The sequence below is a fragment of the Convolutriloba macropyga genome, chromosome 3 (genome assembly GCF_964194025.1).
Source record: "Convolutriloba macropyga chromosome 3, txConMacr16.3, whole genome shotgun sequence".
NCBI classification, from domain to species: domain Eukaryota; kingdom Metazoa; phylum Xenacoelomorpha; order Acoela; family Convolutidae; genus Convolutriloba; species Convolutriloba macropyga.
In genome coordinates, this window is record NC_134470.1 from 54753160 (window position 1) to 54778688 (window position 25529).

Genomic DNA, 25529 nt, shown 5'->3' on the forward strand with positions numbered 1-25529 from the left:
GGTGAGCTGCTGGGCGATCGTTCACTTGGGTGTTTTCTTCAGTTATGTTATTTGTCGAAAAGGAAAGTTATAAAATTAAATCTGGAATTATTTGTCTAAGTTATTAAACAATTTTGTTCGACTATTTTATTGTTAAAGTGAAGTTAAATTTTAAGAAAAATGAAAGCAGTTGTCTGCTGCTTGTTTTTGGGAGTGATTTCTGTCTCTCTGATTTTATTCCGTCCCACTTCGCTGAGAGAAACAATTAATTCCTCTCAGCTCCGTTTGGGCCGATAGGGAGCGAATCACAAACTCACGTTCATAGTGAGGTGCTTCTTAATTTTCCTATTGGCCGAGAAGGCAAGAGAATTAACTCTTTTTTATCTCACGGAAAAATTATTGAAACTCCAAAAAAATAATAAAAATCTAAAAAGCTGAGAGCATCAATTATTGATTTCGTAGGCGCCTGTTTTCAGCTTTTCCCCTCTTCTAAAACCGCAACAATTATGGTTTTCTTGGGGGCTTTTTATGAGACTGTATTGTCTTTTCCCCTGAAGCAATCTGCTTCATCTTTATTGAAATTGGGGGAAAAGATCTGCACTGCAACTGTCAAAAGTAGAAGTAATTTAAATCAAAAGAAACTGTGGTTTTACAGGCCGCCTACGTTCAACAATGTACATTTTCTATCCTGGATATAAGCGAGGAGATCCAGGCCTAACGTTGTGTTATTTAAATAAGTCGAACTGAGTTGTTTAAATACTTGTGTACTGGTAGTCTTAACAAGCGTTAGTTTGTTTAGCGCGCGGCGAAAGAATGGTTAATTAGCGCCTAAATACGTTCGCTCTAATGCGGGATTAATTATCCGCTCATTTGTAACGGCTCTCTTAATACTACAGCTCACCCCGATTTTTAAGATAGAAAAGAAAATGATTAAAAAAAGAAATATATTGCATCGTATATAATTTTATTGCGTTTGGAACATATAAATGAGTTACTACAAGTTCAGATAGTTTTGAAATTAATCGCAAAGGGCGATAATGGTATGCTATAAAATTAATCGCAAAGGGCGATAATGTTGTGCTGTATTATTCAAAAAATTCTGGGGGCAAAATGACTGGGCTTGGCACTGGACTGTTTCCATCGTCTTCGATCAAAAGAACCTCTTGTATATCTTGACTGTCATCGCATGGCTCTGGGGTCTTCTCGTGCTTAGGGATCAGTGACTTTATTAGTTTTTTTTGTTTTTGCCTCTTCCTTTTTTCTTTCTCTAACTTGCAGTTCAGTTGTTTGACCTGTTCAATTAATTCCTTGTTTGCCATTCCTAGCTTTTTGTTAGCCGACGTTATTTCAAGGTGCTTCTGAGCAAATGCTTTGTTAATTTGCTTCAGGTTGCTTTCTTCTGTTTTTTGTAGCTGTTTTGTTAGGACGTACTGCCTTCTCCAGTAGTCATCACTTGTTGTTCTTCCTTTCTCTGTATTGCTCATTTGCAGACTTTCGAATTTCATTTGCAGTTCCTGTAATTCCGTCTCTTTGATGAACAATTCCTGTCTGAATCTCGTATTTTCTGAAATTAGGGATTCTCTCGTGATTTCGTTCTGTTCATTAGTTGAAGGAAAAGCAGTTATAGCCGCATATGGTACATTAGCGTAAATGTCCAGCTGATTGTTCCTGATGTTATACATTTTTGTGGTCGGATTTCGGTTTTTAATCCTCCATATATTTTGGTTGTCGTTCAAAGAGAAGTCTTTAAGAATGGGTAGTTCGCTTGCTTTCATGAAGAGGTCTTCTCCTGTAGTGATATTGCTCACTTTGACCCTTTCGGATACGGCGAATTTATTATACTCAGTTTTTAGCGCATATTTGAGGTTTGTAACAAACCTGGGGTTTTCAGTGTTAATTTTCGCTTCTCTTGTTTTCTGTATGTCTAGGCAGTGAGGGATGTTTTTTCTATCACCTTCTGTTAACAGGTCGTTAATATTTGACAATTTCTTGATTTTTTCAGCGTGATTGGTTTGATGATCTCCTGGAGCTGGTCTCTTGCGATTAACTATCCAATTGTTTTGCGGATCATATTGACTGGAAGTTGATGGAGGTGCAATGGTTGTAAATGGAGGCTTTGAGAAGATAGGAGGCTGGGAAGAGTGGGTTTGTGTTTGTTCTTGTTGTGTTGTCACTTGTTGATGTTGATTGGGGATTACCACGCTTGCGAGTGTGGGTCTGGTAGTCATTCTGAGTGTTTCTTTGTTAATGATCTAAAATATTTTGATTTTGGTTAGCCTGTGTCATCAATATCACACATTATGGCTTCTTTTCAAGTTTGCAATTGTATTGCTAATATAAAATGTATTCTATTGTAAAAATGTTTTTGTAAGGTTTTGTTGCTAACTGCTTTACTTAAAAATTATAATGCTAATTGCATTTGTTATTAAAGTTTGGTAGAAAAGTTTTTGTTTTGCTAAATGCAAAGTTAACTTTAATAAAGGGAGGGGGGCAATAATAAAAAAATTTTTATACTTATGCCAGGCGGGCAGCCCTGGCACAAGTACGTCTTTCTCCGCTGCCCGGAGGTGTGAGTCTTGGGGCGTGCGTCACACTAACACGGCTGCAACGACCCGTGCAGCTGGGGAGACAACCTTGCTTTAGCTGAAAGAAGGAAATTTTTCGGGTCGTTTTTGGAACTTTCAGTTATCGTGTTAGTGTTCTGAATTATTTAGGTTCAAAAGCCAGGTGGGCAGGCTGGAGAAAGCTGAGGTAACCCCTTCCCGAGGAAAAGTTAAAAGAGAGAAAAAAAAGATCGTTTGTACTTGAGTTGTTTTTGGTTTATTAGACAACGTCGTCTAAAAAATTTTTGCAAATGGGACATTTTTTCTGCTTATTTATGCACACTCGACAGAATCGGTGTTCGTCATGTTGGGAAAAATGTGGGTGTTTTGTTACTCCTAATTCTGTTTTCATTTTTTTGCATAAATTGCATCGGAAGTAGGATGTTATCAGGACGGGAAGACAAGGTCGAAGACAGATGGGACATTTAGGGTTTGGGTATCTTTTAAAAAGTGCTTTTCTGCAAGGAATACATACATAGTGGGGGTTTTCTTTGGGGAATTGCTTGTGTAGTTTTTCTACAATAACGGTTTTTCGTGAACATATAGGGCAGATAATGTCCTTATGGGGATAGAACCAACGGAAACCGTCGAATAGGGATTGTGAAAGACCCATCGAGTGACTGTTATTTTATTTTCCTAATACACAAACAGGAAAACCTCTGAGAAACTGCAGTAGGATGAGGTTAATAAGAAACGATATTGCAAGCAAGGTAATTAGGGTTAAGATAAATATTTTTGTGGATAGGTCTAGATTGGTCATTTTCCGTATCTGGAGAAAATGGAAAGGAGGTAGTGATTAATAAAAAGGGATATTGCCAATGCGCATAAGAGGACGAAAAGAAGAATGAACAATGTTACGGGATGCATTTTGTCAATTCAATGAGTAGTGTAGAACTAGGGTGAAGGAGGTGATTTGCTCCTGGTAAAAACTGAATTGAATTAGGGATATCGAGTGGATCAAAAATGAAAGCAGGAAAAGAATTAAAATTTTGGAAGTTTTTGGACGCATTATGTAATTATTTTTTCGCAACGAGGGCATAATTTACAGTCTTCTACGCAAAATTTACAAAAGTTGACGGGCTTGTGATCACTGTGATGAAACGTTTTTTGCAACAGAATATTGAAATCTTGTTTGTTTGCAAATATCACATTGAAACCAGTTAAAGATTGAAAAGATAACATTAAATTTAGAGCATTTAGGACAAAAATCGTAGCCCATATCGTTTATAACATATTGGTAACAGAGCAGACACATTACGTGGGGTAGTTCGTTAGGGGGGTTTTCGTGTAATTTCTTGAAAACAATTGTTTCACGTCTGCAGCATAAACAAATTAATGAGACCGGTTTGGATTCTATAGTATTGGTTTCTTTGTCAATTGTATTCATTTTTGAAAGATTGTTATTGGAAGGAATTATGGGATTGGCACAGTTGGGGGATTTGGTTGTTGATTATTTTGGGATTTTATTGTTTGGTCTATTACTAATATAACTATTAACATCAAAAAGTTGAAAGGAATACTTACAACTACGAGAAAAACGGTTAAAACGAAGGAGAAGGCTGCTGCAATAATCATAAGGGCCATTAATAAAAAATCGAGTACTTTGGGGATAAACATTTTGGATAATTTGTGAAGGTAGTTTTGAATCAAGGATTTTACCACGGGTTGTTTGGGTCAATTGTTTGTTTGCATAAGGGGCATTTAGTAGTTGTGAAGGTCATACACTGCAAACAAATTGATTTTTCAGGGTGTAGGCTTTTGAAGTGGCTGTGGCAAGTGGATAACTTTTTGATTTCTTGACAAGAATCACACTGAAAATAATGGCAATGACTGATTGTATAAATGGGAGTTACGCAAATGGGGCATTTAGGTTGGTTCCAATATTTAAATAATTCGTTTCTACAAGGAATGCAAGCAAAATGGGGGGGCTGACCATTTGGGTTTTTGTGCAATTTTTTGAATTGACGGCAAGGGAGATAACAAACAGGGCATTCAACTTTAGGGGTTGTATCAATTTGAGGTTGCTGAGACGATATTTTCAGAATGTTTCCCATTATAAGGACAAATTAGAAAGATCCGGGTATACGAGTTCTAATCCATGGTGTTCAAGTTCGTTGGGGATAGTTACATTTAAATCTGCAATAGCAAAAAAGAAATTCCAGTGTTTCTCGTTTGGATAAATGTAATAATGATTAATGGTACCGGTGCTTAAAAACATATAAGTTATCTTGATACATGCTTTATACTGTGTGAAACAAATATTGAACCATCTTTCTACTTTAACAATTTTAATTTTTTCCTTACCAATAAACAAAATCATTTTAGTTTTAACAATTTGGAAAGAAATGAGGGGAAAAAGAACAAATTGATCAGAAAAAAAAGGATAGGAATAATGAGCAAGGGAAAAAAATTATTTTTTGGGGAGAGAAAGTTATGTGAAACAATTCACTTTACTGAAGAGCACCCAAATTGACTGGGAAATGCTCTTCGATATCAATGAGTGCAAGAAAGAATTCCCAGTGCATCATTCCCATTGTTACTCGAGTAGAACCCTCACATCCACGCTCGTAGTCTGTATAGTGTATAATTATACAGGGTTTAATCTCTGCTGTGGAAGTTTCAATGAAAGATCTCTCGAGGGACTCTACTTTGACTAGGCGCTCACCAAAGTGGAACAGCATTATAGAAGATCTAAATTAAAAGGGATTTTAGAACCATTTAAAGCTTGGGATATATTTATAAAGAATGTCCAATAGGGGGAAGATGGTGTTAAGGTAATGGTTCCATCAGTCCAAGTGTTTAAATATTCAAAATGGAGTATTAATTGTGGGATTACTCTGTTGCTTTTTGTCGTGAAAAATGATTTTTCAAAAAATTGTATTTGTATAAGGCAGTTTTGGTATGAGAATATCATTGCTGCTTTTAATTGTTAATAGTTTCCAATTCTTTAGTAATGAAATCGTTTTGAGAACAATCACTTTTCGGCAATTCAAAATAAAGATTGTGAGGTACACAGTTTGGGTTTTCTAGAATAAAGAGGAAGAATTTCCAATGAACTGAAAGAGGATTAATACTTATTAAACAAATGTTTTCACTTTGGATTTCTTTGAGCGTTACTAGCATAGTAGGTACAGGAGTTGGGTATGCATCAAAAGATCGTTGAATTTTTTGTAACTCTACAAATTTATTGTTAACTGCAAATATCATAGTTTAGAATGATACCTAAGCAATGTAGATTGGATGTTGTACTTGAAATACCGAGTTCTCTTTGAATGCTAGAAAAATGGTGAATTCGGCGAACTGAGGATGAGTAATGAAAATAGTTAAAAGTCTGTAAATATTTGTCATGGGTTTTTTCGCGAAAGTCATTATACTTATAGCGGAAACATAGTATACGGCTAATAGCTCAAAATTTTGGTTTCCGATTCTGATTTGTAGGTTTCTATTAGTTAAATGAATCATTTTGCTGATCTAGCTCATTTGGCAGACTATTAGGGTCGAATTGTGCTAAATACACGAAATAATTCCAATACAACGAATGAGGGGTTAAAATCACAGTATCGTTTTCCCAAGTGTCCCAAAACTCAAAATTTATAACGATTTGAGGGAAAATTTCTCCGTGATTTTCTTCAAAAGTTTTCTTTATTTGATAAATTGTAACGAGTCTATCTTGAAACAAAAAGTACATTAATGGAAGCGTTTTAGTTGTTAATTAACTTATTGTTCTTCATTTCAAAACTATGTATAAAAGTATATAAATGTAAAAAAAGGATAAAAAAAGGGTGTGTCAATTATTTCTGAAAAGAGGATTATTGACAACGATTGATATTTATAGATAATATATCAATCGGATTCACTGAGGCAAAATCGGAGTATGGGAAGAGTGCAGGCAATAGCTAGATAGACATAGTTGCGATTACATAGTTGAAAATGGATTATAAGAAATAAAAAGCAAGGAAGGAATCCACACATGTCTCTTACAGGAAAAGTCAAAGTCTAATAATATTTTTCTTCAGATGCTTTGAAACAATTTTGTATTCGACTCCAATGTTTATAAAAGTATTTGTGTCATCAATCAGGGCTCTTAACACTGAGAAGTATTGAAAATTTGAATGCGGTACGTCCAAGTCTATAATGTCACTGAAGTAGAAAGATGCAACTCTAATAGTTACAGTAGTTTTTAAATCGGAAAGACTTGAGGATAATATCTGTCCGGTGTATTGTCCAAATCGAATGAATAAAGCGTTAGGCTGTTTTATGAATTTGGGTTGCATAGCATAGCATCCTTGAGGTGTATCTAAACAAGATATTAATTAACTTATAGAGTCTAATACAAATAATTTTTTTGATTTTTGAGACAAATTATTTTTTTATGAAAAAGATGATTTTTTTTATTAACAGCTTTAAGGAGGTGCCACCACACTTCGAATGGTTGCATCATTTTGTGGTTGTGGTTGATGTGACGCCAGATTTGGGTATTCTACTTTATTATTTTCTGTATGACAATGCTCATCAACTTTATTTTCTCTTGGTTGATCCTCAACGCATTTGTAAGTTTTTTCTATGGTGCTGTAAGGTTGATAATTACTAAGCGGTAAAAAATGATTGTTGTTCTGTGGGGCCGACGGTTTGGTTTCGTTAGAGAATACCGGTGTAAAGAACGATAAGATACAAAGATTATATGTTGCTCCTAATAGAATTTTCCAAAAACCCATTGTTTTGTTGGATATTTTGTGGATTTCGAACGCTCTTATGATTGTTACGATTACATCAGTTAAGAATTTTATGCACAAGAAACAAGCAAAATAAACTCCAATTTTTTCCAGATAAAAAGTGATGATTCCAAAAGTGCCTTTGAACTGGTTTGTAAAAAATGTAGGTGAAAGAAGAGAATCTAGATAAATTTGTCTGTTAATTCCCATTGCTGACGCATAGATATCTTTTTGAGAATAGTCTATGCTTCTTCCTTCTAGAACTTCTCTTGAAATTTTTGTCAAAACAGATTTTGAAGCTTCCGAATGCAAGATATTGTCCCAAAACGATTTAAGTTGATTTGGTGTGTAAATTCCGGCACGTTGCGATTCGTAACCGGTAAATTTTGGAATAGAACTAATAACTCTTGAAGAGAATATTTTTGGTGGTTGTAAAGGAACAGGTGCTGGCATCAAATGGTACCATGAATTTTCATTATCAATATCTAATTGGTAGGCATTTTTGTAGCCTCCAACACAATCTACTTCGTTTGCAAAAGGGTAGGTTTGTCGAGTAATTGGGTCGACGAACATTGTCCTACCATCATAATAAATAGGAATCCTATCATAACACTGTTCAAGAACTTGAAGTGGTGAGTTTCGTTTTGGACAGTGGTACAGCCAACCTATGCTACCATCTGTGTCTAAGAACATCGAGCGGTTGCCGGTTAACATATATCCAGCTAAACGATTGTTTTGGATAGCCTGCATTAGTATCATTTGTTTTTGAGTTCGATCAAGTTCGCATTGCTCTATGACCAAACTTTTCCATGCTTGTTTTATTTGCATGTAATTGTGATATATGACAAAATCCATTTTTACCGCAAGGTTAAGATCATAGTCTAACTTGTCTTTGTCTAAGTGTTCCCATGCAACAAAACCATTGTCGGATGTTCGGATCTGTTCATCTGAAGGCTTCCTATTAAACCCATTTACACTTAGGCTATTGTCAGGTTCAACACGAAGTTTATGAAAAAATTGTTGAGTTTTTGTTTTATAAGGTTTGCCAGTCTTCATATTAAACCCGCCTTTATAAGAAACATATAAAGAATCTAAATTTGTTCTGTAAATAAATTCTGGTTTTCCACACACCTTTTCTTTTTCATCAATTACTCTAATTTTTATGTCCATTTCAGCAGGAGAATACGTTCCTGGTCCTTCATAGGGCGTCTCCGATTTTTCATCACTCACTATGAAATACTGTACGTTACCAAGTTCGTTTTCATGTTTTAGCATTTTTGCGTTTTGTGAAAATCTTTTAGTAACTATACAATTTTCCGGTGCCTCCCAATTGTATGCAAAGGGGTCGAGTGATGTCGAATGACAACCTCCTTCTGAGAGGGCACAAGGAAGTTTTAGTCCTTGACTGTTATAGACAGTTCTGTCATTAAGATCAATATCGAGTACAGTTTCTTGCATCAGGGTTTCAAAAGAGAAGTGTTTAATTTGACCACGATTATCACAAGATGTTGATGATTCACCTTCAAGATCAACTCCCTGGTTTTTATAGGAGACAGTTTTTATTCCATGTTTTATATCAATTTCCATGTCTTCATCGTCAAATTCGGTAACAGTAATTTTTCCAGTTTTATTAGCATTTAGGCATTGTTCGGGTGAAACAATAATATCGTATGTTATTATTGGAGCGTTGTGTACAATTGATGAATGAGAAAACATACCACAATTATAACGAATGAGCATTGCAGTGACTTTACACATAAGTGCTTTGACAAAGGTCCGATAAGACCGCTGATAAAGTGTTACATGTGTATCAACCATCTGAATGTTTTCGGGTGTAATTTTGCAAGGAGAAACTTGTGTTAAAGCATACATTTTGTTTTCTTTCATTTTAGAGCAGTCATAATGAATGACCCTAAGTTTGTTAGACACGTCATTAATATCCTCAAAAGGAGGTCCAGTAGCGTTAATAACTATAGAAAAAGTACAAAAGTAGAAAAGACTTATAAGTAAATAAGAAAAATAGAGTTTATCAAAACAAGGATATCTTTTCATCCTGTTCTTTTTCTAAACGCTTCAAGTCGGGAATTAAGGCTATGAGTTGAAGTAATAGGCACTGCCAGTAAATGTTGACTGGATTTATTGCTACCTAAAACAAAGTTAAGTAAATCCGGCTTGATAGCGTGATGGCGGCTTGGCCGAGCGACTAGAAGTTCGCCTATTATTATTATTATTTTCTAAAGTTTGTAAATTAGAAGGTCCTTGTTCCGATGTATTAGGGCGGAGAGGACTTAAATTAAGGTCTAGAGGTATTCTAGAATTGTGCTGTGGGCAAGGAGTTGAACTTCTTGTACGACTGCCGCTAGGTAGGTGTGTTTGGACTGGAGGTGGGTTATCACGACCACCTGAACTTGCTTCGTTGAATCCAGAATCAAAATTGGTAGGTGTTCGGTCAGGGTCGAAGTTCTGCACAGGGGAGTCTCTTCGTATGAAATTATCCACGGGGATATATTCGGTGTTAGTGGGGCTTTGGAAGGAGAATTTAGTCAAGGGACTATTGAGTTTATTCATCTGACTTGTCATTAGATTATTATAAAATGTGTCACAATTATTTTTATCTATACCATACTCTAGGGTTAACTCTGGTATAGTTTCAGTAGCTGGGTAGTACTCGACTAGGTGATTTCTATGAGCGACCTTCCTGGTGGCCGGGTTGCTATCTAAAGTTAATTCATAGTTAACATTGGTTAGTTTTTTTCTACAGTATAAGGTCCTGATCTTAGTTCATTTAGTTTTTTTGACTTTCCTAACTCAATTTGATGGTTTTCCATTAGAACTTTTTGCCCAACCTCAAGTGGCTTACCTAATTTGTGTTTGTTTCTATGTTTATGTGCGCGGTTATTGTTTTCTAAGCTCTTTTTATAAGCGTTATTGTATATTTGTTTGAATTGGTTTTCTCGCATAAGCAACGAATTGTTAATAGTCGGTTTTAGAAGTTTGTCAATTTCGGTGTTTTTTGAAGTTTGCAAGGTATGCCTGTGAAGAGGCAGGTCTTTGCAAAACTCGGAAGAGCATGTGAGCTGTGAATTTCGTAGGAGTCCTAACTTAAGTGACAGAGGTATCTGTGGTTTTTGTCCGAACACAATTTCATAAGGTGAGATTCCAGTACTAGCATTTGGAACCGTGTTATGAGAAAAAGCAAATTTTGGTGCCAGTTCGTCCCATTTACCTCGAGCTTGTTCTAGAAAAATTCGGAAATGTGCTCCTAGATGTTTGTTTTGGATCTCGACTTTACCATTAGTCCAAGGCGCATAAGCAGTTCGAGGTGCGGGTGTTATACCTAATTCATGAATGTAACTCGCAAAATCTTGGTTCATGAATGCCGAACCCTTATCATAAACAAGTTTTTGTGGTATTCCAAAAGACAAGATGAACTTTTCTAAAGCTTTTATGGTGTCTACTGCGTCTGTGGAATGTACGGGGTATACTTGAATGAAACGTGAAAATGAATCGACAATAACTAAACAATGGTGTTTACCGTTCGATGGAGGATTTAAAGGTCCTTTGTGATCAATATGGACCGTATGAAAGGGGAATGGGACTGTATCAGTCCATTTTTCGAGAGGTGCCTCGTGGATGTCTTTCCGTTTTTGTTTATTTTTTTGGCATTCAAGGCAATCAGCAATTAGGTATTCAATCCATTTATACATTCCGGGCCAATAAAAAAATCGTTTTACATTAGCAAGTGTTTTATCTAAACCTACATGACCTGACAGTTCACAATGAGCTAGCTGAAAAACTTTAAAGAACAATGACAGTGGTACACAAATTTTTAAGTATTCAATATCTGGTTCGTCTGTTTGTTGTTGAATACATAAGATGTTGCCTACGAAACTCAGTTTTTCAAAGTTATTAATGTATGACATTATGGCTTTAGATTGTCGGAATTCAATTTTCTTTTCATCTTTGTTATTGTTCGTTCTTAATTGACGAATTTGTTGTATTACTGGATCTTTTAATTGTTCTTGACAAATTACTGATGTATTTAAATTAACTTCTTTAGAGAAGATTGTCAGTTTATCGATGAGTTCTCTTGCATCTTGTATTTTTGTATTTTCGGGAAATTTTTTCGCTAATTCGGTTTTGTCTATACAAGTGCTATTTTTCACTAGAAAAACTTTATCGTATTCTAGAGGGAATCTGTACTCCGAGTCTGTGGTGTTAGTTTGATCAATGTAGAGTTTGTCAAAATCTAATTCCGGTGACTGGTTCTCATTGAACAATTCAAATTCCGAAATTGGATCAAAATTTTGTTCGGTTATCCCTTCATCAGGGTAGGAATCAATTTCTGTATAATGATCAGACGTTTCGTCTTCCTCCTGTTCTGACGCAGGGGTTATTTCATGTTTGCGGTGACGCCTATAGTGGTTAATTGATGAACCATACGAGAAATCTTCCGAAATATTGTTTATTGAGCAAAGTCTGTTTTGATTATTGTCGTACTTTTGCTTTACCATTTTGTCATTTTTGAAAATGAATTTGTCGATACCCGTTATGCTTTGTTTTAGGATTGGAAAGAAGTCATCTGCTGGTCCCTTTTCATTATCACGCAAAATGAAGTATTTTTCCTCGTTACCATGCTCGTCGTAAAAACTAATGTCTTTTGGTATCTTTTTGTGTTTAAGTTGATACTTGTCCAGATCTTTAAGTTTCACATTGCGACTTAGGATGTCAGGAAAAGCTAAGTTTTTTCCTTCAGTCCAAATAATTTTCAAGTTCTGAAATTGAGATATTACTAACTGGTATCTAAAAAACCTGTGAGAGAGTTTTCCTCTTCTACCCCATAGATACATTAAAGGCTTATGGTCGGTGTACACATATACTGGATGGGGAGAACCAATTAGGTAATGCTCATAAGTTTGTAGTGCAGATATTACACCGCAAAGTTCGCGTGCTGTGGTGCTCATTTTTTGTTCCTCTTTAGTGTAAATTCTAGAATTAAAAGACACTATTCGTTTCCCTTCTGGAAATTCTTGAATGAGAATTGAGCCTACTCCTATGGAAGAAGCGTCTACATGCACGTGGAAAGGGTATTTAGTATCAGGTATTGCTAAGATAGTATCTTCGCTAATCCTGTTTTTAATGTCGTTAAACAGTTTTTCGTGTTCTGTTGTCCAGACAAATTTAGTTTCTGTGCGGGTTAGGTCATAAAATGGTTTGCAGTCAACATGCAAATTTTTGATGTACATGCTGTAGAATCCTAAGCAACCTAGAACTCTCATGACATCACGTTTGTTTTCAGGCGACTTAAGTGCTTTTAAATCTGCTACTCGCTTCTTGACTGGTTGTATCCCATCTTTACCTACTACATGTCCCAAGAACTGTACTTTCCTAAGGAAAAATTTAGTCTTTTCAGGTTGAGCTTTCAATCCTGATTTCCTTAAAAGTTCATGGTACTTGTCAATTATTTCAAACATTTCGGTTTCATCTTGCGCTTGCATGATGGTGTCGTCAATGTAGGTTATAGCTTGTTTTTTTTCTAATTAATGGTGCAAAATGGATAGTCATTATACGACTGAAGAAATTAGGTAGACCGCATAGGCCGTAAAATCCGCGTTCAAATCTGTATTGCTTTGGACCAATTACAAAACTTACCAGCTGTTTGGTTTCCTCAGTTAGAGGGACTTGGTTATAGGCTGAACAAAGATCACTGGTTGTGAAGAAATTACCTTTTAATCTAGTTAATAGACTTCCGATTGGTTCGAGTGGCCATGAATATCGACTAAGGTCTGTTATTGAATTCAGGTATCGGGCATCTATAACCAGTTTTACTGTGTTCCCCTTGGGTAGGATTATGATTGGATTAATAAATTCTGATCCCATTTCTTTATCATTACCCATTTCCCGGATTATACCTGTTTTACACAGTTGTTCCAAAGGGTTTTCTAGTTTTTCCTGATAATGTAATGGTACTTTGGATGGTCTTTGTTTTGTCAAAGTTGAATTAGGTAAAAGTTTAACATGAAACTTTTGTTTTATCTTTCCAACATCGTATTTGTGTTGAGAGTAAACGTCTTTATTTTTAGTTAAAGTCCTCAGTAACTTGTCTAAGTTTTCGTCATTGATATCAGCTTGACTGAAATCAAATTTTTTGAGAAACGCTTGATCGGTTTTGTCAAATCTGTTAAGTTTTCCTTTGGGAAGTTCAACGGGTCTGATGTTCTCATCAGTTGTTTCTAATTGTGGCTTAAGATCCTTTAGGTCGTCGCTAAAGTCTGTTTCTAATTCGTAGTTGTTGGTAAAATCTTGTTGCCTTTTTCGCTTTTCTGTTTTCTTTTGTTTTTCAGGAGTTTTGCCTGCAAAGAAATTTTGAATTTTTGAAATTTTTGGACCTTGTTTTTCACTAACATGGAATATTTGATCCCAATTAGTGTCACTATTCATTAGGTGGTTTATGAATGCAACGTTGTCAACTACAGAAAATTCTGGGTCTTGTCTAATTTCAATGTCTTCTAAAGTGTGCCCAATAGGACCCTTTTGGATGACAACCTTGTTGTTTAGAGGATTGTTTAGCATTATTGGTAATTCCTTTTCTTTTCTAAAACACTGAACATTGTAAGTATAAATTCCTTGAGCTTGCAGTTCACTTCCAATTACGAAGGAGGTTCCCTTTCTGAAGAATTCATTTGGTGGTCTAATTGATATTACTCGAGTTGATTTTGGTGCTAATGGTAGTTGCTGGTCAAGAGCTACAATTTTGTAAGAGCTAATGTATGGGTAGCTTTTCGTTTGGTATCTAGTTAATGTGACGGCTACTTCAGGGTAAGTTTTTAAATCAATTTTTGGAGTAGTTAGGTCAATAGATTTTACTGTAGATTCTAGGAAATCCATTCCCAACAAATTCGGCTTGCAACCATCTTTGGCTGAAACCCATGTGGTAACTTCCACTTGATACTTTCCTTCAATGTCGAAAGAAGTTTTGAAAGTAATTTGACCTAGAAGTTTTAGTTTCTCACCATTAACCGCTAAAGTATGATTTTTTGAAGCTTTCATCTCAATGTGTTGTAATTTACATAGTTCAAGATAAGTGTGGTAATTAATTATAGAGCTTGATGCTCCTGTGTCCAATAAAAACTGTGTTTCTAAGCCGTTATTTTTATTTTTGTCTCCGACGGATTGGTATAAATTAATATAAATATGTGAGTAACTTGCTTTGTTATCAGTAGTGTTTATGAACGGAGACCTGTCTAGTTTAAATACTCGTCGTTGTGATTCTCATTATTGTAATAGTCTCTGGAAGTTTCACTGGTAAAGTGAACTCGAGGGCTTCGCCCTTCACTGCTATCTCTTGAATGAGTATTATTGTTCTGTCTAGTAGGTGTCCTATCCCGGTCATGATCTCTACTCCTATCACGATATCGATTATCTGATCTTGGAGGACCGTTGCTTTGTCTGTCCCTACTATTTTGCCTATTGTTATCTCTGTAAGAATTGTTTCGATAGTTATTTTGTCGTTCCTGTGATCGGTTATCGTAAGATGATCGGTGATTGTTTGAAGAATTTGATGGGTACGGTGATCGATGTCGATATTCTGGTCTAGAATTGTTTTGATAATTGGATTGATTTTGGTTATAACTATTTGTTTGTCGGTCCCTAGAATTCCGATTGTCATAATTGTTTGATTTATAATTTTGTTGACCTGGTGAATGGCTCCTACTACGTTTATAATTATCTGTGAACTTTTCTCGTTGTTGAGGTGGGTTTGGGTTTTCGTTTTTAAAGTCCTTGTACTTAAAGCAGAAAGCTAATGTGTGACCTGAACGTTTGCAGAACTTGCAGAATCTAGTCTGGTTTTGTTTGAATCTGGGATTGTCGTTGTTGTATGTGGCGTTTATTTTATGATCTTTCATTAGATTTGCAATTTCTGTGAGTTGGTTTTTTAACCCTTCTATTTCTATTTTATTGTCGATACTACTTGAGGCAGTACCCGTGAATTCACTGCTAACAGAAAAACTTAAGTCTTTAGCTGCTACATGATCCTGTAATTGTTGCCAAGTTGTAGCTGGGTTTTCTATTAACCGCTGATGTGCCTTTTGCTTGAGTGTAGGTGGCGTTAATCCTCTTACAAAGTACTCCATACACTTAGCGTTACGCTGGTCGTTGTTAAAATCTGGATCTGGCCATCCTTTTTCAACTGCTTTTGTTACTCGGTGTGTATAGCTTTTTATCAACTCATCTGTTTGCCTTTTAATACTTTCGACTTCAATTCTTTTCCTATACTTGTCTTTTGCATCAGTAAAACGGGTAATGAACTGATTTCTAACTTCGTTCCATGCTAAACCTGGTGCTAAGGTTTCAAACCATTGGGCTGCGGGCCCACGCAAAACCGAACCAAACAATGATTTTTGTCTAGCGTCGTATGCTGCTTGCAAATCAGCATCCGCAGGATCTCTTGTTCCTAGTGAGAATTGGATTTTTCTTTGTATTAAACTAAAGAATTCCTGGGCATCTTCAGATGGGTCTAAACCTGTAAATTTCTCTAACGCTATGTCGGGGTACGCAACAACGTTCGCTGCCATGTTTTGTTTTAGTGTATAAAAAGAATATTTTATACGAAAGTACTATTAGTTTGGGTAATTATTGTAGAAAATATTTTTGTTATAACAATTATGTAATAAAACGCTAATACTAAGGTAGAAAGTTGAACTGTTTGTTTTGTGTTATGAATTTTATTTGTTTAGGACCGTTTAATGATTGTATTTTAAATTCAAAGTTTTTGCCGTTATCAGTACTAAAAATTTCAACCCAAGAGTAAATATCGGTTTGCTCAACGGTAAAATTTAATAACCAAGGACAAGTGCTTTCAGAGTGTTTAAATTCAACAGAGTATTGGTGAAATCTGTTTATTTTTGAAAATCTAATTTGTGTGACAAATTCTGTTTTTATAAGTAATTTAACTCTATCTGGTAAACTCGGATCGTCAGGAGAAACGTTGATGTATTTTGGTTTAATGATTTTTAAGATTTGTAAACCAAACGGGGGAATTTTATTTTGGTGGCTCATCCACACACAAGATGATAACGTTTATGCTAATTCTATCACACTGTTCTGATTTTTTAGAGCACACAAAAGTTCCTTAAAGTTTGGGTTGGTCCACTTGTAAGTTATGTAGATTTCAGTTTCTGTTTCGCTAGAAGAGTGATGGTAAATGCATAAAAAGTTTCTGTTCTGGTCAGTTAAATAATATGAAAATTTGCCTATTTTGTTATGTACTTTAATACTTATATTTAGATCTTGAACGTTTACTTTAATATATGACATATAAATAACATAGAACAATTGTTTTTGTTTTTTTATTATTGTATTTTTGTATGAAATTACACAGAAGACAGTATAAAAACGTTTAGTACGGGATGTTTAGTACATCAGTAGTAGTATTTTTGTAGCTATTATTGTGTTTAAATATTGTTTCTAAAGTGCTTGAGTCTGTTAATGACCGTATTTTAACATGAGACAACAACTTTTCTATGATAAATTTGTGTACAAATTGGGTTAAAAAGGCTAGTTTACGCTCTTTTAATTAATTATTGGCTAAATTTTCTGCGGGAATCTCGATCACACTGTTTTTAGTTTTCAACAAAGTTAGTAAATTCTGAAAATTTGGGTTCTCAGATGCATAAGTTATACAAAAATCAGCGGGAGAATTATGTTCAAACACGTAGAAAATAGCTAAGAAAGTAAATCCGTCAGTAATAAACCATGTTATTTTACCCCTTCTAGTGTTTTCTATTGCTGTTAGATTAAGATGTTCTACAATAACTATTCCAGTTTGGTCCATGCACTGTTTAAAACCTCTATTGGTGAAATTTTTATTGTGAAACCGGTTAAAATGGGGGAATTCCCATCAATTTATGTTATTTTCAGGCTAAAAATCTATGTTGGGGGGATAAAATTTAGTTTAAAACCCGTTATTCTTTGTTAAATTAGGGCCTTATTGAGATTTATGTGGTCAAAACTTGGTTAATATTTCCTAATTTTTTGTAAAAATGACGTTAATATGGCTATTTTCTTGAGTAATATTGGTTAAAATTGGATAAGGATGATGTTTTTAAGGCTTTAATGTGATTAGTATCGGTTAAATTATGATAAAAGTGACGTTAATTTTGTTAAAATCTGGTTAGTTTTTGAGGATTTAAGTCAAAATAATGTTTATTTGGTTAAAATTTGATTAATATTACCCCACCCGGGTCAAGGAATTGATAAAACAGAGTGAATATTCAACTAAGGAAGGCTTAAATTTAACCAAAATTGGGTTAGCTGATGTGAAAATGCAACAACGTGTGCTTAAATGTGTAGAAAATTAGATATAAATTACACTAAACACGTATTGGGGGGATGAATTCTGGTTAAATTTACGTTAAATTGTTTGAAAATGCTATATTTTGGTCAAAAATTCAGTAAAAATTAGACATATGTTACTCTAAATATGATTTGGGGGGATGACTTTTGGTTAAAAATCGGCTATTTAGTGTGAAAATGCTAAAATTCTGCTGTGAATTTGGTGAAAATCGGCTAAAGTTTATTTTAATTAGGTGTTGGGGCGGTGAAATTTGGATAATTTTTGGTTATTTGGAGTGTATATGCTACAATTTAATCATAAATTTGGTCCAAATCGGGTCAGAAATAGTCTAAACAAGTTTTGAGGGGGTGAATTCTGTATAAATTTCGATTATTTAGTGTGAAAATACTAAAATTTAAGCATAAATTTGGTCAAAATCGGGTTAGAAATAGACTAAACAGGTTATGGGGGAATGAATTTTGCATAATTTTCATTTATTTAGAGTGAAAATACTAAAATTCAACCATAAATTTGGTGAAAATTGGGTTAAAATCAAATTAAATATGTTTTGGGGGGATAGAATCTGGTTGAATTTCGGTTATTTAAGGTGTAAATACTAAAATTTAACCATAAATTTGATGAAAATTGGGTGAAAATTAGGCTAAATAGGTTTTGGGGGGATGATTTTTGGTTAAATTTTGACTATAAAATGTAAAAGTACTTCAATTGTTATATAAATAAACTAAAAATTGGACATAGATTACCCCCACCCGGGTCAGAACAATTTTACAAGAGCAAAGAATCAGTTGCCTGTTACTATTTTAATGTAAATTTACTGTATTTCGGCCGTAAATTTGATATAAATTACTCTATTTGTTTGTCTATTAGTGTGCTTTCACTTCTGTGGTAGTGGTTATTTTACTATTTTAATCCGATCGGATAGAAAAACAAAAATTCAGGCGTGATTCTTTCCTCTGGGCGCACCAGTTATCAAATTTGACTGGGCTGCTACAGATCACACAATACGGGATCTCTTTATGTATGCCAGTCAAACTTGACAAAAGATATAACAAATCGAAGGCAATGATATATGCCTAAGACCTGTCTGTGCTATAAGTCTCAATTTAAAATAGTTGGGGGGCTGAAAGTATTAAATTTATAAAAGAGTAAATATAAAATTACAGCTTACTAATTACCAGTTGTGTAGTGGTGAATTGGAGGTGAGCTGTTGGGCGATCGTTCACTTGGGTGTTTCTTCAGTTATGTTATTTGTCGAAAAAGAAAGTTATACAATTAAATCTGGAATTATTTGTCTAAGTTATTAAACAATTTTGTTCGACTATTTTATTGTTAAAGTGAAGTTAAATTTTGAGAAAAATGAAAGCAGTTGTCTGCTGCATGTTTCTGGGAGTGATTTCTGTCTCTCTAATTTTATTCCGTCCCACTTCGCTGAGAGAAACAATTAATTCCTCTCAGCTCCGTTTGGGCCGATAGGGAGCGAATCACAAACTCACGTTCATAGTGAGGTGCTTCTTAATTTTCCTATTGGCCGAGAAGGCAAGAGAATTAACTCTTTTTTATCTCACGGAGAAATTATTGAAACTCCAAAAAATAATAAAAATCTAAAAAGCTGAGAGCATCAATTATTGATTTCGTAGGCGCCTGTTTTCTGCTTTTCCCCTCTTCTAAAACCGCAACAATTATGGTTTTCTTGGGGGCTTTTTATGAGACTCTATTGTCTTTTCCCCTGAAGCAATCTGCTTCATCTTTATTGAACTTGGGGGGAAAGATCTGCATTGCAACTGTCAAAAGCAGAAGTAATTTAAATCAAAAGAAACTGTGGTTTTACAGGCCGCCTACGTTCAACAATGTACATTTTCTATCCTGGATATAAGCGAGGAGATCCAGGCCTAAAGTTGTGTTATTTAAATAAGTCGAACTGAGTTGTTTAAATACTTGTGTACTGGTAGTCTTAACAAGCGTTAGTTTATTTAGCGCGCAGCGAAAGAATGGTTAATTAGCGCCTAAATACGTTCGCTCTAATGCGGGATTAATTATCCGTTCATTTGTAACGGCTCTCGTAATACTACAAATATTAGTTAATAACTGTTAAATAACTAACGCTGTCAATATCAATCGCCTTCTTTTGCTCCTCTAATTCCTCCTGATCTTTCTCCTGATCCTCTTCCATCTTTTTGGCTGCGTTCTGGGTCAGTCTGGAGGTTCCAATCAACATTTTCACCTGGCCGACCATGAAATCAACCACCTCAAAGTCGTTCTCCTGTTGAGCGACCTCTCCGTTAACCTGATCACAGGCCTCGCAGATGATAGAGAGGAACACATTGAGTAGGATCAGATTGGCTGCGATGATGTAAGTGAACAGGAATCCAGGGCCTTGAAACGTGACATATGACAAGGAACGGAAATGTCAAACTTTTTAAGATGGATTTTCAGAGTCCCTCGAACAAATTCTAACTCCTATTTATTCAAACGGTAATACGATTAGTAGCCTATGGCGTCCAACGAATGAACTTATAAGCTTTTTTCGATTTGATAAATGTTTCGGCATTTCGCTGGTTTGACCGTTTTTTTTCCGAAACATGTATATTCGATTATTATTGTTCTTTTTATTATCGTCTCCGGCCTTTTGCCACGTTTATAGGGAAAACATGTAAATGGTTATGAAAGACAACCCATTAAACCCAATGAGTTTGTTAGTAGTGCCTTCGTTTAAAATGAACAAGAAAGTTCGGCAATGTGGATAACAATCATTAAACAATTCTTCATTTTGAACTAATTTGACTGAAACCGTTCTAAAAAATTTTTGAGCCGCTAATCTCCAATATACATAATCAATGAGGTAGAGGGCAGAGGAGTTGAAAACAATATTCTTGATTTTCCCCGAACATGCTTTCTGTAATTCATTAAGTGTACAGCGTGTCTGCTAACCGTTTCATTATATGAATTTGTGTTTCGTGATTTGTGTTTTATCAAAAAAAATGAAATAATCACAAAAACGGATTGCAAATAGGTTTAACATAAAAATCAAATTAATTTGCAATTTATAAAACCAAAACACTACATTCTATTGTCTTCTATATTGAGTTCTATAATTGAAAACGCCCAGCAGTAACTTTCTCTATATTTGGTACTGTAACATCTGAAAAATTGATTTAAAAGCATCTCTGGAACATTTTTAGCAAGTTTTTAATTTTTTCGGATTGAAAAACTAAACATACAACTAATTATCTTAAAATAGATAAGTTCATAAAAACTGAAAGTAGAAGAAAATAGAATTCAGTTTATTTAGTAAAATAGTCTAAAATAAAATACGTATGTTTTCTGAGGACTGTTGTTTCGCCTCAGTAAGGCAATCATTTGCACTGATTCTCCTCTAAGATGACTAATTGGAAAAAAATTCGCACACAAATTGGAAAATTATCTAGAAAACGAAACAATCGGAGAGATTCTGGACAAATGTTTTCAAAATAAAAATGATTTTTAAAAGTACATAAAAACGCGATAAATCAAATTAAAATTAACAATCAGAAAATATCTTTTTTGTTAAATTGCAACAACTTATAGTATATAACCTTCAATCAAAAAATTTTCTGGCTGAAATGCAAGAAGTGCGGAGCTTGATTTCTGGTGCAATTCATCTGGATTTCATATTTTAGAAGTGAAAGTCTATTATTTTCCATATCATTTTGTGTGCATTCTTCTTTTTGTTTTCGTTTCATCTATCCTTGCGCTTTCTGGGCTAACTACATTTCCCGCTAATATCAAATACAGTAAAAAAATATATAATAACGAGTTAGTTTAGATTTGATTAGATTTTCAAGCGCTGCAGAAAACATTGCATTGGTATAATCAGCGATTGAGAGACATTCAAATTGGTCGGAACCTTTCGAGTGATGTCTCTTTTCAAGAAAATTGATTAAAAGATGCTTAACATGAAGAATTATTTCACCAACCCTTACCAGAGCTGTTTCAAAACGTATTGGTTTCCTTTTATGTAATTATCCCGAAGTATATGTAAAAAAATTGGAAGTTATGTTCCAGATAGCGTTATTAACTGTTTGATTACGTCGATGTCGTCTTGTAAATGAATTGAATATTTTGCGCACTCGCGGTGCCAAACATTTCTTTTTTTGTCGATTTCGCCAAGAGGCTAAGTTCTGTTTTTCGAACTTCTACACTTAAAAGTTTTCGGAATTCAAAATTGTTAATCGCATTATTCAATAAATATTGTGATGAGTCTTGTCTGAAAACCTTGGAAAGCGCCTTAACTTGTTGGAATAGCATTTTGCTCATTTGCTTAATCAACTCTGAATATATATCTTATATTTGTTCTGTCAAGGTTTATCGTTTCCTTCCAAATTTTTGTATAGTTTTCGGCATAATTAAGACCTATTTTAAGCCCGAAATTAGTTGTTTTTTGAGTCACCTGGCCGATCATTTGGAAGAGATTATACTTTTCTATATCCTGCTCTGAATGATGCACTACATAATGTGCTATGATGTAATCTTGACCATTAGATCACTTTACCAGTGCTCAATTGGCACATCGCAGCTTCTGTAATTTCAGTTTTTGAGAAAAAAAGTACGACAAAAGATAATTGCGATTGTTACTCGTTTGTAAAACGTAAGGGAAATCCGAGTGATATGGAGATTAAACCAACTAAGAGGTAAGTAAAAGTAATTCTGGTAGGTGAAACCCGATATCCTCAAATGCCTGACGATTTGAACCTGTTAACGTTAGGCAATGACGTTTTTTTTCTTCCGATGTCTTAAATACTCTAAAAATCTAATTGGTCGGTCCAGACCTAGCAATCTGTCAGCCTCCTCGACCTCGTAGAAGTCCCACTGTCCGAGTAACATAGCCATGAGGGTAGTAGAAGTGGTGACAAATGACTTGTACCCAGACACCACACTGCCCAACACCAAGTAAGCAAACTGTGCGAATGCAATGAACACAACCTGAAACAGACCATAATCATCAATTTTTTTTATTAATTTTCATAAATTAATAATAGATTTTTATCAAAATTTAGTCAATGTATTTGACAAAAATATCGAAATGTTCCGACAGGTAGTAACAGAAGATTTTGCCTGATAATACCGTTAAATTCATTTACCGAGAAATTTTTCGGATATTTAAGAAAAACACAAGTTTGGAGAAAAACAACGCGGTGCCGAGATAAATTATAAGTATATAAGAACAAGTTCTTTTTTGCAACTTACAATTGTACTGAAATGATAATTGGTGCTTACTGACCGTGAACATGATGAGGAAGTTTGTGATGTCATTAGACGCGACCTTGAGGACACAAGCGAAGGAGGACATCTTCTTGTTGAATCTCAACATGTGCATCAGTTTGATATATCCGAAGTAGCAAGTGATAGCAGACACTATCTTGTATGTCTCGTTCACTGTAGCTGGACCACCGAAGCTGATGAAGCGAGTGTTAGAGAACTCCTAGACACGACATGAGTTCAGACACGACATTTATCAACAATAATAGAAGCAGAAAAAATAGCAAAAATATTAGTTTCATGAGATTTAACTGTGATAGGTTTCGTGATAGGTTTCGTTTCAGTTGTCATCAAACAAAGTACTGCAGATTGCAACACCTTTGCCGGATCATATTCAATGGCTGGCAAAGTTTCAAATATTTTCCGCTTATATTTGCCCGACTTAGCGCATATTGGTAAGGGATGAATCCTATCACAAAATGGGTAATTTGTCTTTGCCTTGATCTGGTTCATGGTGACCTCGACCCCCACAACATAGGAGATGATGAGTCCGAAGGAGACCCAGGAGAGGATGATTATGATGATCTCGACCCAGTTCCAGAACTGTTTCAGATATCCCCACTTGAGCTGCTTCACCTCCTTTGCTACAAAACACGAGAAAAATGTACAATCCACCCGTTTAAAAGATCCATTTATAAAAAAAACACAGATCTTCCAAAAACTGGGCATGAGAAAGGGATACTCAGCAGACTAACTTTGGATGAATTGCTGTTGAACGCATGGAGTGGGGTTTGGCTTGGAAGTAGCTAGATCAAGCTCCTGGAAGCTAGCCTAACCGGGAGAGGTAGAAAAAGTGGAGGCTGCGCGGTTGATTGATCTAAGAGTTTCAGAAATTGCGATTGAAACCACAGATTAATATTTGCGCAGCAAATAGTTTTAGTGTTTTGGTGAAACGTAAACTTTTCCAATGCTCAATGACAATAACTGCTCAGCAGCTTTACGCCCTCCGGATTTACCAGCGTGTCGTTCAATAAGCAAAAAGTTCAATCGGTCAGAAAAAAAACTGTCATGACAAAAAATGGAACAATGAAAAATTGAAAAAAAAAACTCCAAGAGGACTAAAAAAATACTCAAACTTCATCTGAGAGCAAATTATTGTACATCCCCAACACGCGGGCCTTTAATGGAGTCGAGTTCTCAATTAGTGCGAACAAACACTAAAATTTGCAATACATTTTTTTTCACTGAGATCACATTGTTTTGTAAATTAATTGAATTGAAGAACTAATTTGAAAACTTCTAAAGATGAAGTGATTTGTTGTTGAAGTGTTGTCATGAGCAGTAGCAATATAACTTATCCACTTGTTTTTAAAGTTGAAAGGATATCATAGTTATCTTACCAAGCAGAATAAGTCGCCCCTTCTTCGATAGATTTTATCCGGGGAGGGGGGGGGGGCAGTTCTTATACTTCTATAATGCAGATGATTTAATTATATAACTTGTGTACTATTTGTGATATTTGATCTTACCTTCGACATACATGTAGTAAATGAGGAATGCGAGATAGGCCAGTTGGCACACGAGTACCAAATAGCCCGCACTGCTCATGTACGGGTACAGGCGAAGGGTCTTCATCTGATTACACACAATATCAGTATTAGTAACATTTTTGTTCCTACATTTAATTATGCTCTAATTAAACAACAGAACTAAAAAGAACTAATACTCTGTTAATGAGTACTTTGTTACTTGGAATTAAATTTTTTTCGTATAGTAACAAAAGTTAGAAGTACAAAAAATGACCTTCAGCTATCAGTAATTTATTCATGTTTTCAAGCGACTGGTTGATAAAAAAATTCTGAAAACCTTTTAAAGATATAACCTAAGTTTCAAAGACTGAGTGTGTTAGTCTATAATGGACATCGGTTTTTTAAAAACTGTTGAAAAAAGATACGTGAAGAAAGTACCTGTTCAAATGGGTACCCGTCACCCTGGGCGCTGAACTCGATCACGAGGCTGACCACCGAGAACAGGTTGACGTTGGGATTGAAGACAGTGAACTCAATGATGACTGCTCTTGTCATCGTGTCAACCCAACTGTGTGCCTGCAGGTTCTCCACATCCTCAATCGCCTTTTCCATATTTGTGTTCAGAGTCATGATGTACCCACCGGGGCCGTACATGTTCAGGTCTCCGATTATTGGGATGCCTAAGCAAAAAAAAATTACTTCAACAACGCTGATTAGCCAAACCTGTTCCCGCTTTCAAAGTTCTCATAGTTGCAAACATGAAAAGAGAGAGAGAGTCCTTATTCACATTCAAAGCACGAGGACTCTTTTGGTTGAGTTTAAAGGTAAGAAAATTTGACTTTTGTTGATACTGTTGGTTCCGAGCTTGAGAAGCATCAGTTTTCCCCGTACGGAATTTACATGCCAATCTTGGAAGCTCTTCCATGTGAACGCTCGTCATGTAAGATCTCTTGTAAGATATTAAAATGCAGATACTTCTTTTTGCCCGAATCTTACAAGGTATGCGAGTAAACCATACATGATAGGCTTGAAAATTTCCGCTGAGTGATGCAAAAAAACTTCTTCTCTGGGCCATTGTGAATGCTTTAGGGATTAAATACTTTACAAAATCTAT

General features: G+C 35.2%; 1 protein-coding gene across 1 annotated transcript in view; it reads right to left on the bottom strand.

Moving 5' to 3' along the window:
- The window catches only part of LOC142336287 (uncharacterized), a 279116-nt gene that overhangs the window by 31513 nt on the left and 222074 nt on the right, over positions 1–25529 (bottom strand). The window contains exons 42-47 of the mRNA XM_075385000.1: positions 24854–25095; positions 24416–24521; positions 23385–23530; positions 22909–23109; positions 22457–22610; positions 19753–20024 (exon numbers count right to left, since the gene is read on the bottom strand). Of these exons, the coding sequence (XP_075241115.1) occupies positions 19753–20024; positions 22457–22610; positions 22909–23109; positions 23385–23530; positions 24416–24521; positions 24854–25095 (1121 nt within the window). The remainder of the gene's footprint in view (positions 1–19752; positions 20025–22456; positions 22611–22908; positions 23110–23384; positions 23531–24415; positions 24522–24853; positions 25096–25529) is intronic.